General features: G+C 40.6%; 1 protein-coding gene across 8 annotated transcripts in view; it reads right to left on the reverse strand.

Annotated features, from left to right (window-relative positions):
- Positions 1 to 15894, reverse strand: part of EFR3A (EFR3 homolog A) — a 226565-nt gene that overhangs the window by 91604 nt on the left and 119067 nt on the right. For all 8 annotated transcript variants that reach the window (XM_075581953.1, XM_075581960.1, XM_075581966.1 and 5 more), the window contains one exon: positions 10893 to 11030. In XM_075581953.1, the coding sequence (XP_075438068.1) occupies positions 10893 to 11030 (138 nt within the window). The remainder of the gene's footprint in view (positions 1 to 10892; positions 11031 to 15894) is intronic.

Raw genomic sequence — 15894 nt, forward strand, 5'->3', positions numbered from 1 at the left:
CACATTTTGTTGCTTTAAACAAATTGCCTTTGCAAGCAAGTGCCTTAAAGTAGAAGTAATGTAACAGCAGCACGCAGAAACAACAAACACTAAGTACAATACATTACAAATCTCCCCAATTTTTTTAAAATAAAGGTTTAACACAAAAAGGTTTAACACATTATAAAAAATAGTTACGTTATGTGACGTAATGTCAAGCAAAGTGACGACCATGACGTAAGCAATAAATCTTTTCATATTGTATAAAGTTTCATCTGAAAATAGTCTCCTCTGCGATTGGATTTTTATGATTACTTTTAATAACGATAACATGGACATCTCCATCTCCTTTTGTATGTGCAGTAACGGTGACAATATCATCATTGAATTACACATAATATGAATCCACTACCTTGTCCAAGTACTTACCGTATGGGGTATCGGTATCTCTCTGCATTGTTTAAATGTTCCGGGCACATTAACCGGGACATTTAAACATGGCGGAGATACCGGCACCCCAATTTTGACTAGAACATAATTTTTTAATAATATTTTGTGTTAAACCTTTATCAGCATTTTCTGGGGGAGATTTTGAATGTATTGTACATACCGATGTAGCCTTATGGTTGGTAGAGCTGCCCTCAAGAAATCCACCACGGGCACGTCTCTAATCCGTGTGCTCGCCGTTTATCAATTCTAGATTTACTTGATGATTTTAAACTGATCCATACTTGGACAACTACGTGTTTTGGTCTTAGCTCTGCCCCACGGATTACATATTTGTGCTCTAGGAGTTTTTCTATATGACAAAAAAAGCAGAATTATGCACCAAAACTCTGCAGCTCTCACCAGCGACAGATTTCAAAACCCGCCGCCACTAGGCATAACTGTTGTGGCTGCCTCCTTACTTGCCGCCCCCTCCTACTTCTGAACCACACGGCCTCACGTTGCCATGGCAATGAGAAGCTGTGACGTCACATTGGTGACGTCTGTGGAGTCATTTGACACTGCAGTTCAGGAAGGCGGCGGCGGCAGGTAAGGTGCTGGCCACAACAACGAAAATGACTTTCCATTAGGTCCGATAGCATGGCAAAAGTATATGGGGGCGGACATTTTTGCTGCCCAAAATTGTTGCCGCCCTGGGCCGGGCCTAATGGGAAATCCGTTACCTCTCACTGTATGCCACCTGTAATTCAACTGATTGGCCACTAATGCATGGTAAGTGATATTATGCTTTAGTGAATAACCCACAAGAGACAAAAACAGTTCCCAAATTATCAAAGGGGGTATGGTATATGTTGGTAGTAACAGTTGCCTGTCAAAATACTTAATTGGAGACATTTATATTTGATTCTTCACTTACCAGGACTCATATTGGATAACACCAATATGAACAGAACAAAAGTTATTAAAAAAAATATATATACAACAATTTAGGTACAACAAAAAGGTATATAGAACACATTTCTGCACTTCTTTATACCTTATATGTACCCAAAGTTTCTAAATGGACTAACACAGGGCCTGTAGTGTACTTCAGCGCCATATAGATATAATTGCTCCCATTGACATGCAGTGTGGTGTGAAAGCGGTTGCAATACTTTAAATTACCATTAAAAAATGGAGACACCATCTCATTAACACACACACACACACACACACACACACACACACACACACACACACACACACACACACACACACACACTTTATCACAATACCAGTGCAATGCTGATGTGTTAAGGTGAGCCATGGCATCTGCAATATCTGGAACTCTACGGCCAGTAACTGTTAGAGTTTTGTAGAGCTCATATAGTTGCCTCTGTATGTATTGACTGCTTGCGTCCCGACTAAAAAGGCCAGATAGTTTTCAAACTGCGATACGCTGGTAACAAAATACCTTTGTTACAGAACTCAGAAGCTTTTACTGGATGGGGCTCAAAACATCCCTAATTATGAACACTTTTAATGGCACAGCCATCAGCAAAAGGGTTACAAAGTAATGAAAAATATATATGCATGCTCTTAAGTGCGTTTCCTAAACATACCCGACATGTCACCAATACTAGCTCAGGTTTTACTACGTCACACTTGTCTACCATTAAGTGAGCTATTTTTAATTGAAAGCATATTGGTCTGCATGAGCAGCACCTTTAAACCTCCGGAGCAGCCACCGGCAACCCCTACGGAGGAGGTAAGTATCTCAGAGAACAGGGTTTCCCGGAGCTAAAATTGACACTGTCCAGCTTCAGAGATGCCCTGCTTCCCACCTATTAAAAAACCCCACATGTTTTGCAGCATTAACGTTTGCCAGTTTTTACTTTTATGAGAAAACGTAAGCAAGTTTTTAACAAAAAATGGGATTTGCCAAGAATAGCAGCTCAAACAATTTCTACACAACTATTTTACTTATTGCTACAGTATGTATTTTATTTTTTCACCCTACAAAACCAGCTGAGGCTCTGCGTCCTTAATAATAATAGTGTGAAGTCTGCGGCTGTTGAGTTACATTTTTACACTTTGGGGACGGATATTTGCATATCGCCTAAATTGATTGCCTCGATAAATGTGGTATAAAAACGCAAATGTTCGGTTCATGGCTCTTAGGGAGGGGGAGACACGGAGGGGAGGGACAGAGAGACACTGGAGGGGGAGTGAGAAATACAGGGAGAGGGAGAGACTGGGAGAGGAGTGCGAGACTGTGGAGGAGAGGAGAGAGGTCCTAATGTTGCGGGAAGAGAGAGATTAATAATACAGCAGAAATGGGGATGCCATTAGAAAAATATCATAATTATTTTTAAGTGATGTAATTTGTTATAGATACTTTTTTTGTAGACGCCTGGCGGGGGCGTTACAAAGCTGGTTCGCCCTCATTGGCTGAACCAGCTCACGTGCGCTGACGTCATGTGATTTTGATTACATCAGGCAGGGGGGGGGGGGCGAGAAATTTCATGGATGAAAAGGGTGGTTCGGCATAAAACGTTTGCTCACCCCTGATCTACAGCATAAGGCCTCGGTCCCGCTGCGCTCGTTGGCGCGGGTGGCCATGTCGCGAGTTCCCCACCAGCAGGGGAATCCTCGCGAGCCGGTCCCGGTCCCCCCTGGCGGCACAGCTGACTACACGCTGTGGCGCGTCAGCCGCTAGGAGACACAAGAGAATGGTGTTTCCTAGCGTGGACGCGTCACGTGGTGTGGCTGTGAGCCAATGGGGAGGGGAGGCTTCGGGAGGAGGAGAGGCTTCGGGGAGCGGGGAGGAGTGTGGAGTGAAAGCAGGTGAGTGCCTGTCTGTGTGTGTGTCTGCGTGCGTGCCTGTCTGTGTGTGTATGTGTGTGCCTGAGTGCGTGAGTGCCTGCCTCTGTCTGTGTGTATGAGTGCGTGAGTGCCTGCCTGCCTGCCTGTGTGTGTGTGTGTGTGTGTATGAGTGCCTGCGTCTGTGTGTGTTTAAACTTACCCTCAGCAGCTCCAGCTCCAGCCGAGTACGTGGAGGGAGGGGGGGGGGAGTAGCGGGTCCCTCCGCTCAAGCCACGCCCCCCCTCCCTGTCAAGCCTCCCACTCCCGCCCACCTCCCGCTCCCTACAGACCGCATATCGCGGTCTGTGTATGTCAGCGCACCGCCTGTCTGCAGTGCGGGTGCGCTGACTCTGGGAGCGGGGCCTTAGCCTAAGACTCATCAGGGCCTTAATATGTACAGCTAACAGGATAGAAGCGACATGGGAGATTTGATAGACACTTTCAAATATATAAAGGGATTCAGCGAAGTACAATTAAAGAGGAGAGCGTTAGAACAAGAGGTAATTCTCTGAAGCTGAATGGTGGCAGGCTAAGGGGAAATGTAAGGAAGTACGTCTTTACAGAAAGGGTGGCAGATATGTGGAATAGCCTCCCAACATATGTGGTAAGGACTAATATAGTAAGGGAATTCAAACATACTTGGGACAGAGATAAGGCTATATCCAAAATATGAAAGAAATCCCAGGATTAAATTAGGGTCTCGGGTTTTACAGATCGGAAAATGGGTAGACTTGGTGGGCCAAGTGATTCTAATCTGCTGTCAAACTCTACATAGCTTGAACCACAGGAAAAGAATCTTGTGTATACAGTGCTGCACATCGATGTTTAAGGCAAGCATCTACCCCACGCCTCGCATTATCTCATGAGTTAAAGTGACTTGCCCAAGGTCACCAGGGGCTGAAACTGTGATATGAACCTAGTTTACTTGCTACAAAAGGCATTGGTGTTATTAGATAATCTTTTGATACCCTGGAAGTGCCTTCAGATGTCAGTCAGTTATCCCAAAAGATCAAGCACAGCAACATTCACACAGCCTTTAACTCCGAGTGCTAAAGGGAGTTGAAGTGCACTGCCAAGCAATATACTGTACTACTGAGACATATTACCCATTTGCAGAACATCTACTCAGAAAGGACAAGGCATTTATTTGTGCCTACAAGCTATATTCTCACAGAGCCCTACAAAAATATATTTGAAAAAATGTGAAACTGTTACACAACATTAAAAAACACAGGCTTTTGAAATATTGAGCTGCACTGGCAAAAGAAAATGGGTTATTTTGCACTAATTGGCTATAACTACATGAATCAGGAGACCAGTCAAACAGTGCAACATAATGGAAATATAATTATAACTTTGCTTCATTAATGGCATACAACTCATTAAGCACACTTTTTTTATGCTGTCAAACATTACCATAATATAATACTCAATGTTATTCCTACTAATTAGAGGAAAGGAAATAAGTCAGGGGGAAATTTGGCTTCTTAGTAGTAAAAGGAAACCGATTTCATTTAAATATATATTAATGGTGGAGTAAAAACAGTGCATGCAAAGTAAATTATTAAAGGACTCACAATACACAGGCAAATTCTTACCGCAATATTTGCAAAGCTGAGCTATTTAATATCAAATCATGTCCCCTGCCAAGTCCATTTGAGTTGTGATTTGGTTATGAAACATTTAGCAGTTAGAAGCAAAGTGAATAGTTGTGTCATTTCAGTTCCAGGGATCTCCTGTTTCCCAATCTACTTACCTCCGTAGGTGCTGACCGTGCTCCATGGAGGTTTAAATCTCCAGCGTACCTCGGACCAATATGAAGCCGCGGCGGATGATTGGCGGCTTCCTATTGGTTTCTGCGCTGCGGAAAATTCAAGCCTCCATATTGTTCATCCAGCCGTGCATGCTACCGTCAGCACCTACGGAGGTAACAATCTTGAGAAACCGGGAGTACCCGGAGTGTTAAAAATCTGAAAACATTATCCGCAAGTGAATTCCTAACCCGGAAATATGGGTTTTGCTAGAGAGGGAGAGAGAGCCCTATTTACTTGAGTCCCAAGTCTATACTGTATACGGTATATACACCCTCAAACAGACCTGTACTAAGAAATTAGTACACCTGGGAGAAATGATAGCGGAATATACAACGTAGATTTAAATTACTTATATACCACACCACCTAAAAGATTTCTACAAGATCAAATCCTGACAAGTCAGGTCCTAATGCATCGTTAGGCACAACACCCACCATTCATGGCAGCAGTTTTATCAGTGAGCAAAACCAGCTGCTGGATAGCTCTACTGTTGCAGCATACTTTTGAGCTCTGCTACTCGCTGCTCACACCTGTAGCCTCTCTCCTCCCTGGCTTCCCTTAAAACATCCCTTCCACTTCTTGGTTGTCCGTTCAATGTGCCTTATGCACAAAAGGAAGCATATCGGAGATACCTGGGAGATACGCCAATAGGGTATGCAAAGTATAGGAAGGAAGCCAGAGGGACTGTCCACCACCAGTATGATTAGCTCCAGGTGTGAGCAGTGGAGCTCTCCATCAGCTGATTTAGCTCCTTGGTAAAACTGCTACCCTGAACAGCAAAGGCTGAGGGAGTTCTGATCCTGCTGGGCCTGAAAATATAGGTGGTGGGGCCTCAAAAGGTGCTTTAGGACCTGGCTTGTCAGGATAGGTGTTGTGGGGTGCGAGTCATATGCAATAGAATGAAAAAGTCCCTTCTACTATCTGCACACAGTTTCTCTAAACTAAACTTAGCTAAGAATAAACAACAATAAAAGTAGTAGCTCCACACAATTAAAAACGGTGTTTGACCATTGTCAATAAATGTTTAAAAAGTAAAATAAAAACTGTTGACTCAGTGATAGTGTATACTAAGTAAAGCTCTTAATGGCTTTAAATGTATTATGGAGGATGTAATATCAATACATTCACTATGCTGACATTGCTTTAATATATTGTTGATTGAACGCTAAGCAATAGAAAAATAAAGAAATGTGAAAAAAAAAACCTGTGTTAAATGTGTAAAAACAATAATGTATATGTTACAAGTATGTCAAATTCAATACTTCAACTCAAGACGAATGGTGAAAAAAATAAATTATGTATCCATGTAATTTATCTCCAGAAGGAATTGAATAGACTGGAAACTTGGGCAGATGAGGTTTAATATAGATAAATGTAAGGTTATGAATATGGGAAACAAGAATAACCTGATTTACAAATGAAATGGGGAAAAATTAGGTCAATCCTTGTTGAAGGATTTAGGAGTGCTTGTAGACAGCAGGCTTAGCAATAGTGCCCAGAGTCATGCAGTAGCTGCAAAAGCAAATAGGATCTGGTCTTGCATTAAACGGGGTATGGATAGAAGGGAAGAAAGCATAATTATTCTCCTTTATAAAGCATTAGAAAGACCACCTTGAATATGGAGTACAGTTATGTGCACCACTCCATAAAAACAACATTATGGAACTATAAAAAGTGCAGAGAAGAGCCACCAAATTAATAAAGGGGATGGACAATCTAACTTATGAGAAGAGGCTAGCAAAATAAGATGTATTTACATTAGAAAAGTGTTATCTAAGAGGGGATATGATACCTATATACAAATATATTTGTGGACACTACAAGGAGCTTTCAAAATAACTATTTATCCCAAGGGCAGTACAAATGACATATCAACATCCCTTCAGGCTGGTTTAAATGAGATTTTACCCACAAAGGAAAGGGTTATTTAAAGTAAGGGCAGTTAAAATGTGGAATTCATTACAAATGGAGACTGTGATAGCAGATACAATAGATTTGTTAAAAACAAACAAAAAAAGCAACAAGGTTGGACATCTTTTTAGAAAGGAAAGGTATACAAGGATATACCAAATAAGTATACATGGGAAGGATGTTGATTCTTATGAGATATCATTGGATAAAGTTCCACTGGGGTTTTTTTGTTTGCCTTCCTATGGATCAACATACTTTAAATACAAATATTGGATAAGTATCTGTTCCATAAATTTAGCATAGGTTGAACTTGATAGACATGTCTTTTTTTAACCTCATCTACTATGCATGTGACAAGTCTACCATCAGTGGGTGAAAAACATCTAATTTTACAAAAATAATTAGTCTGTTGCAGCAAGCTGAGAGTTATTAATATAGTCTCAGTCAATCTGCCTGAGGAAAAACATTACAAACGTTCATCTTTTTATACTTGTGACTTCGGTTTTTTTTTTTCATTTTCAATGAATTCTGGAAGTAGAATAATCCACAGGCTTTGAAACTTACCTGAAAAGTTTTTGGAACATAAATAAAAATGCACATTACAATTAGTTCCGAAGAGTAGCCATCCTAAATTACATTACTGTGTTGAGTATTACAGCTGGACAACAAAGCAAATAGTACACAGATTTGTATAAACAATTACATTGATGATGGTTAATTAAAAGACAATACCAAACATGATTGTAAGCTTTCACGAGCAGGGCCCTTATTACCGCTCTGTATACAGTATGTTTGTGCATGTTTGTCCTCACCTGTATGTAACTGTGCTAATATAAATATAACAGTAGGTCCTCCATTTTTTATAACAGGCATTTGTGGTATAAAAGATGTGTCACAAATATATAATCAGGAACCGAAAGTATTCTTCACTTACAGTTGTTTTCTGCATAGAATTGCTTTCGGCTGCTATGTAGATGAAGTAAACACATTCTTTTGTTATCTTTTACTATAGGCAAGAAACTGTCCTGAGGCCAAGGATGGAAGGAAATTAACTCAGTAACTATCAGTAACTGCTATCTATCAAATGCCACGTATTGTTTAAAGTCTTGTGATAGAGAACATATGCATTCCAAGACTGAAAATATCTATTCTCTACGGCGCTGCGTAGGAATTCGTCTCTCGTACTTGGATTTAAGTGTTAGTACAAATGGTTATATAGTAGTCAAAATGGAGTCCCCCTTGATACACACATTATCAAAGACTACACCCTGAACTAACTATATAAACTGGCTGTGTTCTATTCTAATCAAGGTGATGGAAAGCCTGACTATCCAAATTAGGATTATTTACATTAGAATAGGGGAGTTTAAAAGGAGATATGATTATCAACAAACATATCAGATCAATGCAAGAATCTTCAAGGGAACGTTTTATCCCAAAAACAGTACAAGTAACCTGGGGTAAACCCTTGGGATGAGAGAAAACGAGATTTTACCAGGCACCACCCTGTACAGTAAAAGTAGTGAAAATGTGGATTTGACAACAGATATAGTAGAAATCTTTAGGAAAAGGTTACGGATATGGTGAAGAACAGCTAAGGAAAATTATTGCTCTAGGGCAGTGTTTCCCAACTCCAGTCCTCAGGGAATCCCAACAGGTCAGGTCTTAAGGATATCCCTGCTCCAGCATAGGTGGGTCAATCCGCGGCCAAGTCATTTTGACTGAGCCACTTGTGCTGGAGCAGGGATATCCTTAAGACCTGACCTGTTGGGGTTCCCTGAGGACTGGAGTTGGGAAAAACTGCTCTAAGGTGATATCCACAATTATTGGAGTCAAAAAGAAATCTCCCCCCCCCCCCCCCCTTATTAGACATAATTTGCAAGTGTTTTAGCTGTGTTTTTTGTTTGCCTTACTTTGGACTAATATATTTCCAGAAAAAAATATAGGATTGATATCTTGCATAATTAGACTTTAACAAAAGGTTATACTCGATGGATATATGTCTTTGCCAACCTACTATGACATACTATCACATACTACAATGTAAATAAACTAGGTTATATGCAGTCAGTGCGGTATTAAGGTGCGGCCTAGCTGGCCACCAACCAAAAAGGGGTGCCCACTGCTATCGCCACATGCCACCTCCGCTATCCCCAAATGTCCTCACAGCTCAGATGCCCAAGCCGCAGCGCACCCCAGGCAGCTCGCCACGCGACACCAACCGCACTCACAGAGGACACTCAGTTCACACACCAAACCTCACGTGTATTGCGGGATATCGAAAAAAGTGTCCAGGCTGTTGGCGGCCAATCCCGCGTGTGCACCCACAAATTGCCCCAGAGCAGCGGCCACGTGAGGCGCCTCGCGGCAGGGGAGAGCGGAGGGCGAGGACACCCAAAGATAGTGAAAGGCGGGGAGGCGACCTGCGGTGAATAGTCCAGCAGGGAATCTAGAATAAACTTGTTTTACATGGGCGCCACATTTTTCGTCTGCCCTGGTACGTAATAATGTCTCTGTCCGGTCCTGTATGCAGTTCAACTTCACTATGACTTCACTATTACAAATTCCTGTAGCTTTTTAAAAATAAATATATTGTTATCTCTATGCTAAATATTCACTATTGGAAAATATAAAAATTAGGAATAATAATAATAATAATAATGTGTCTGCATGAAACAGTTTGACAGAACATTTAATTTATTTTAGCATCAGACAGAAGTTACTGACAATTCATGCCACGCAAGTAAAGATGAAATCTTTGAGCTATTGTCTTCTATATATTAGAGCATCAGAATCCATAACTAGAGAGATAAAAAAAAAATACAAATAAAAACTGGAAATGCAGTAATTCTGAGTGAAACAGCCAAAGAACAAGGTCATATTTGGGTTGGATATTACAGCAGAAATCCCACCAGAGGTCTCCTGCATCACTAGTGATCAGAAGACACTGGTTTAAATTATATTGTCAAGAAAAGCAATACTTTTACAAAGTTGCAGCCAGCGCTACTCAATTAAATATTTATGTATCTTATTTATATTTCAGTGCAGGACTACACAACTATCTTATGATATCTCTAGACCTAGATAAATAGGTACCTCCTATATTCAGGAGTTTAAAATGGCCAAATACTGGAAACTGGTAAGGAGACAGTTAATTTGAACTGGTCTTGCCTTTTTGCTCAAGATGATTTAAGAACCATTGTTTTGAGTGGCCTACAACACAACATATTGTATATGGGCTACATATGGGCTGCACATTGTATATGGTCCGCTGTACCATAAAAATACTGAGACTGCAACAAGCTAATTTATCCAAACTTATTCTTGTAGTAGCTATCTGTAATCAGGTTCAAACTACTGTAGTTTCAAAGGCAGTTTAAATTAAAAAAATAAAATAAAAAAAGTATAAAGCCAGCAACACTTAACAGCTTTTCAGCAGACATGGCAACTTCAGTTCTACCAGTTGTGAAGACTACAAAATAGACTTGGTGTTTAATCTTTCATCATACTGGGTAGAGACTGGTGCTGCGGCCACTCCGGCACACAAGCTTGGCACAGTCTGACTTGGCACTAGGCTACTATTTCCTATGGTGTCCTTTCATTCTCACACATACTGTGCCTTGTTGGTCGGTGTGAGTGCCTGGGGCATCCCAGGTCTTCTCGCTTCCGCTACTAACTTCTAGTTCCTATTCCTACAGTACGAACTACTAATACTTATATTCCTCCTTCAAGTTCATTTTCCTCTTCTGGAGGTACATTCACTTTCAGCAAAAAATTTCATTAAAAATAGAAAAGAATTGACAAAAATAACATTCTGCAGCTACGATCTAGCAGTGATGAAATAGCAATTGAAACTTAACTAGCACGCACACTGTAAAATGTTTAAATCATACTTACGTAAAAACTGGCCTGACCGCGTTATTCATGTTTCCATAAGCGGCTCTGCCCAGAAGTTCCCTAAAACAGTTTTCGGCCAATACACTTGGGTTCTCTTCTTTATCTTCTGCTGTAGGGGATGAAGGAGGGCCCATCCGACTGAAAAAAAAAACATATCCAGAATAAGCTTTCAACTAACTGTACAGTATATGACGGGCAACATTCGCGGACAAACATTGATGTATGACTCATTTTAACAAAACATCGGAGTCAGTGCTAGGATGGATTTTTTCCCCCTCTATTAGCAGATGAATTAAGTGCTCCATTGTGTAGAAGTTCCTTTTTTATACTTATGAGAAATAAACATCACAAGCTGGAAAAAGGAAAAAAAGCTATGAGAACCTGTCCAGTTTCAAACACATACAGGGTCAGAAAAAAACATGCGTATGTGTAAGAAATAAATAAAATCAATCAAGTAGGCAAAAGTATAGCTTTTAAAAAGATAACTGTATACAGTTTACAGTCATATAATGAACCTTTCAAATCAAACTATTGACAGAAGTAAAGTTTTATTAAACAAACATGTTCATCATTAGAAAAAAAATATGCAAGAAATAGAATTAAAAATGCACACTTGAGGACCTCGGTCAGTAACTCAACACAAGCATTTATGTACGTACAGTAAGACCGCGCTTATAGTCCCGGCGATGAGACGTCGCGTCAAAACAGCGATCGCTGGAAGTCAATGAAAATTGATTTTTCAGCGACCACGTGAGCGGTTCAGCCAATGAAGGCGAATTGCTCACGGCCACGCCCCCCAGTCGCCAACACTATAAGCAAAACTCGCTGGCACAACGGCGACGTCACGCTGTTGCGTCGCCGTAGCAAGGACTATAAGCGCGGCCTAAGATAAAGGAAGAAATGCAACATTTCGCAAGGCTCCCACTACAGTTAGGTGCACGTAGGGTTACGGAGCCTGCTGAAACAAATGTGTATTTTTGTCAGTTTGGCAATGGTATGAAGCAGTCTTGTTGCTCAGGAAGCAGTTTATATAACTGCCTGTTACATATAAACACAACATCTCAATTTCCATAAAACAAAAGACATCATAAAATAATAACAAATACAAATATCCCAAAGATGGCAATACATAGAATAGTGTGTTATTTAGTTAGTTCTTATAGGTTACAGGGACTATGATGTAAAGACTCCATAACGATGTGTTGTGGCAAGAATATAAATTGCTGATGAGAGATTGTGCTCTAAGCAGAAGGTAAATTGGTTAATGGGGAAGATTTTAAGAAAGGACCCTGGAGGTAAATATATCGTACAGTAAAATTACACATAACCCATATCTTTGTTAACTTTTAATTATTGCAGCTGTTTTGTCCTATGAATCAACCACAAAATTAAAGTTTTTCCAAAAGTTTTCCAGTACAGCTCAACCCTGTTATAACGCTGTGCTTGGGGTCCAAAGAATCACATTGCGATATAAGTGGATCAAGTTAGAAATAATGTACAATTGTATGCATTGTACAATAAAGTATTTAAGATAACAATAATCGTGTTGTAAAATATAAAAAAAATATGAAAATTGGGAGCCACGCTTGCATTACGTTATAAGCGGATTTGCGTTGTAACGGATCGTGTTATAAACGGGGTTGAGCTGTACTTGAGAAATAACTGCACTCGTTTTGCATATAGCACATTAGCCTTGCTTTGAATGTGAAACTTGCTTTTGACAAAATATCATTTTGAAAGCAAAACTAGCATGATGTTGTAAAGTGAATAATTCCTAGAACTTAGAAGTGGGCACATTTATTTTTGTCTCAATGTAGTCCACTTCCAGCATGATTTGGTGCACAACCACTTCAGAGCAGGCTTTGTAATATACATTTGTATACCCACACAGAGCAGGCTTTGTAATCTACTTTTTTATACCCACAAAGAGCAATTAAAAGTTTGCGATGTAGAGAGTTGAAAATATTCATGCAAGACAAAAAAAATAAGTCTGCAAGACAGATACCTCTTTAGCAGCAGAATTTTTTTTATTTTTTGGGGTGCATGTGTCACTCGACTTAAATCAGTATAAATTGATCAGATATGAAAAATGGGTCAAATAAACCCAAAATGTAATGCAATATCAAAAAATATAAATACTGTAGGTTACATATTGTAACACAAAAATAAACAGAAACAAAATATGGGTCAGACAGCACCACTTAATTGGAAAAATGTCAGGGTAAGTAATAATTATCAGTGCACGAATACCATGGGAATCACTCAATTCCTGAAAAAAATGTTGGTCAAATTGGAGAAAGTCAGTGTTCAGCACATGAAAAGAACAAGGTGGGACTTTACTAGAATACTAAAATAGTACAAGCATAGATAGAAAAAATAAAGCATAGATAGCAAAACAAAGAGCTACTGTATGTTACAGCAAGAGAACAATTGCGGGTTTGGATACTCTGCTCTGTGTGCATTTGATACAATATATAACCAATGGGGGTCCTCAGTACTCAAAGTAAAACCACAAAGCAGAAAAGTACTGAAAATTACCAAATCTAATCAGAAAAATAGTCAACAACAACAAAACATACAAAGAAAACACACAAGCTAAACCAATGACACAACAGATTGTCTGAAACAAATGACATGCATGAGAACATACAGCACACAAATCCACATACAAACTGTGGCCAAAAAAAGGGGGAAAGGACAACAACAAAAAAGCGCAAAACACACGAACTCAAAAATAGCAAATGACTAGGAAAAGATACAGTCCATACAGAAAATACAGGGAAAAAAACAAACAAAACAGACTTTTTACTATTGTTGAGTTCATGTCTTCTATTTTTTGGGGTAATTTTTCCCTTTTTTTGGCCACAGTTTGTGTGTGGATTTGTGTGCTGTACGTTCTCATGCATGTCATTTATTTCAGACGATCTGTTGTGCCATTGGTTTAATTTGTGTGTTTTCTTTATGTGCGTTTTGTTATCGACTATTTTTCGGATTCATTTTCAATACTTTTCTTCTTTGTGATTTTACTTTCGGTGAGTGCCGAGGGCTCCTATTGATTAAATGTCATCATTATTAGGACTGAAGATTTCCTTTTTGCCCCGTGCACCCATCTGATTTTTTTCTATTGTTGCTATTTGTGGGTGCTGTTATTGTATATTACATATTTGATACAATTGGTTGGAAGCCTTCTTTCCTTATTTGATAACATACATTAAACATGTAGTATTTACCATGTACTTCCTCCATGTTTGTATTGGAAATCTACATTGTCAGGATAACCAAGTGCATTACTTTGGTTTAGAATAGGAATTAAGACGTGATGCGTTTATCATGATGTGCTCATTTTAGCCTTTTCATGAAATTTGCAATATGTATGCGATTTTCCCACAGCCGCTGGCAACATCCTTAACATATTGGATTCTGTGTTGCTGTAACATAGCTCTTTATGTTGATAAACCTTCCAAACCTTTCATTTTTTATGGATGATTTCCCTGGTTTCCCACTTTGGTGGGACAAAATGGAAGTCTCCAGCCCCCCCCACACTGGGAACCAGCATGGAGCTCGCCGTCAGACAACACTTGCCTTATTGTCATAGATTCGGAGGATGCTTTCTTCCATTGGCCAATCTATTCTGAGGATCCATGTCTGTTAGAGGAGCTAGAGGATGATGTCCAACGCCAGGGAACTTCATAAGCTGCACTGAGGAAACAGGCTATGCTCCGTCCAGGGCTATCTGTTGTATACAAGTGGGACTCACTGAAGTTTTTTTAATATTTTTTTTTTTGCCTATTTGGAGCAGAAAGGGAAGTACCACGATACAACAGGGGCTTGTAGGAATGAGCCAGTAGACGTGGTTTTCCACAAAAGTTGCCCCCCCCCCCTCCCATTGCATTGTTTCTTTGCCCCATTATTTATCTCCATGTTGGTAGTGGCTTGTGCGTGCTTTGTTTTTTTGTATATCCCCCTTCCCCTGTTGTCACGGGAGACCAGTACTTTTAACAACTTTTACCTTCAGGGATCAATTCACTAGGTAGGACAACATTATTGAATAAAGTGCGCAGTCACAAAAATGCACAAATACAAGGGAATACATACCAACTGGGGCCTGAGGGAGAGACATTAGCCTCAACTAGGTGCAGAGTGCCTGCTTCAGGAAGGCTCCACATCCAGGAACAAACAGTACTCTTTTCGGGCGAGCAACCACACTCTACCTGCTGGTTTCAGCGCCTTCCAAGTCTCAGAACTTGCTCTGAGAACTTGGACGTGAGAACTTACTCCCAGAGCTTATCTTCCGCTTATCCGGACTGCTGCGGCACCTCTATGCCGAGCACCTTCCGGTTGAGTTACTGGACTAAGCCTGGAGCAAGTAGGATAATTCCTCGGAACTTGGCCGCGTTCTCAGAACTTGGCCCCAACTGCAGCACTTGTCCTCAGCTAGGCTAGGCTTTCGTGGCATTGCCATGCCCAGTGCTTTGCCATTCCGAGCAAAGCACTTTTGAAAAGCCCACCAGCGCTTCACCGGACAAAGTCCCAAGATAATCTGGTTCTCTGATCGGGCAGTCCCCTTACATAGACCTCGCTGTCCTATGTTTAACACGGTAGAGGGCCTGACAACCAATCAGAGCCTGGGTTTGCACACAGCCCCCAATCATGAGCCATACGCTCACCTGGCTGTGAACAAATCAAAGGAGGGGGCGTGCTTAGGCTCAGGTTGCGGAAAGGCAGGAAATATGAACTGGCCAATGGAAATCGTGTCTATGAGCTCCGTCTCGGCAATGGCATTGCTTGGCCAGCCCATTACCGCTCGCTGGGTAGGCTTCACAGAGTCTGCATACAACAAAGGGTCTAACCCGTGAGAGCCCATCTGCAGATTTGTTCCTCCACCCTTCCCCGCCTGCCAGATGGCCCGATAGCCCATGCGTCCCTTTGATCTGCCATTGCCATGCAGGCAACTCAGCTAATCTTATTACATAGCAATGGATACATATACAAATACATTGTA

The sequence above is a fragment of the Ascaphus truei genome, chromosome 2 (assembly GCF_040206685.1).
Source record: "Ascaphus truei isolate aAscTru1 chromosome 2, aAscTru1.hap1, whole genome shotgun sequence".
In the NCBI taxonomy this organism is placed as follows: Eukaryota; Metazoa; Chordata; class Amphibia; order Anura; family Ascaphidae; genus Ascaphus; species Ascaphus truei.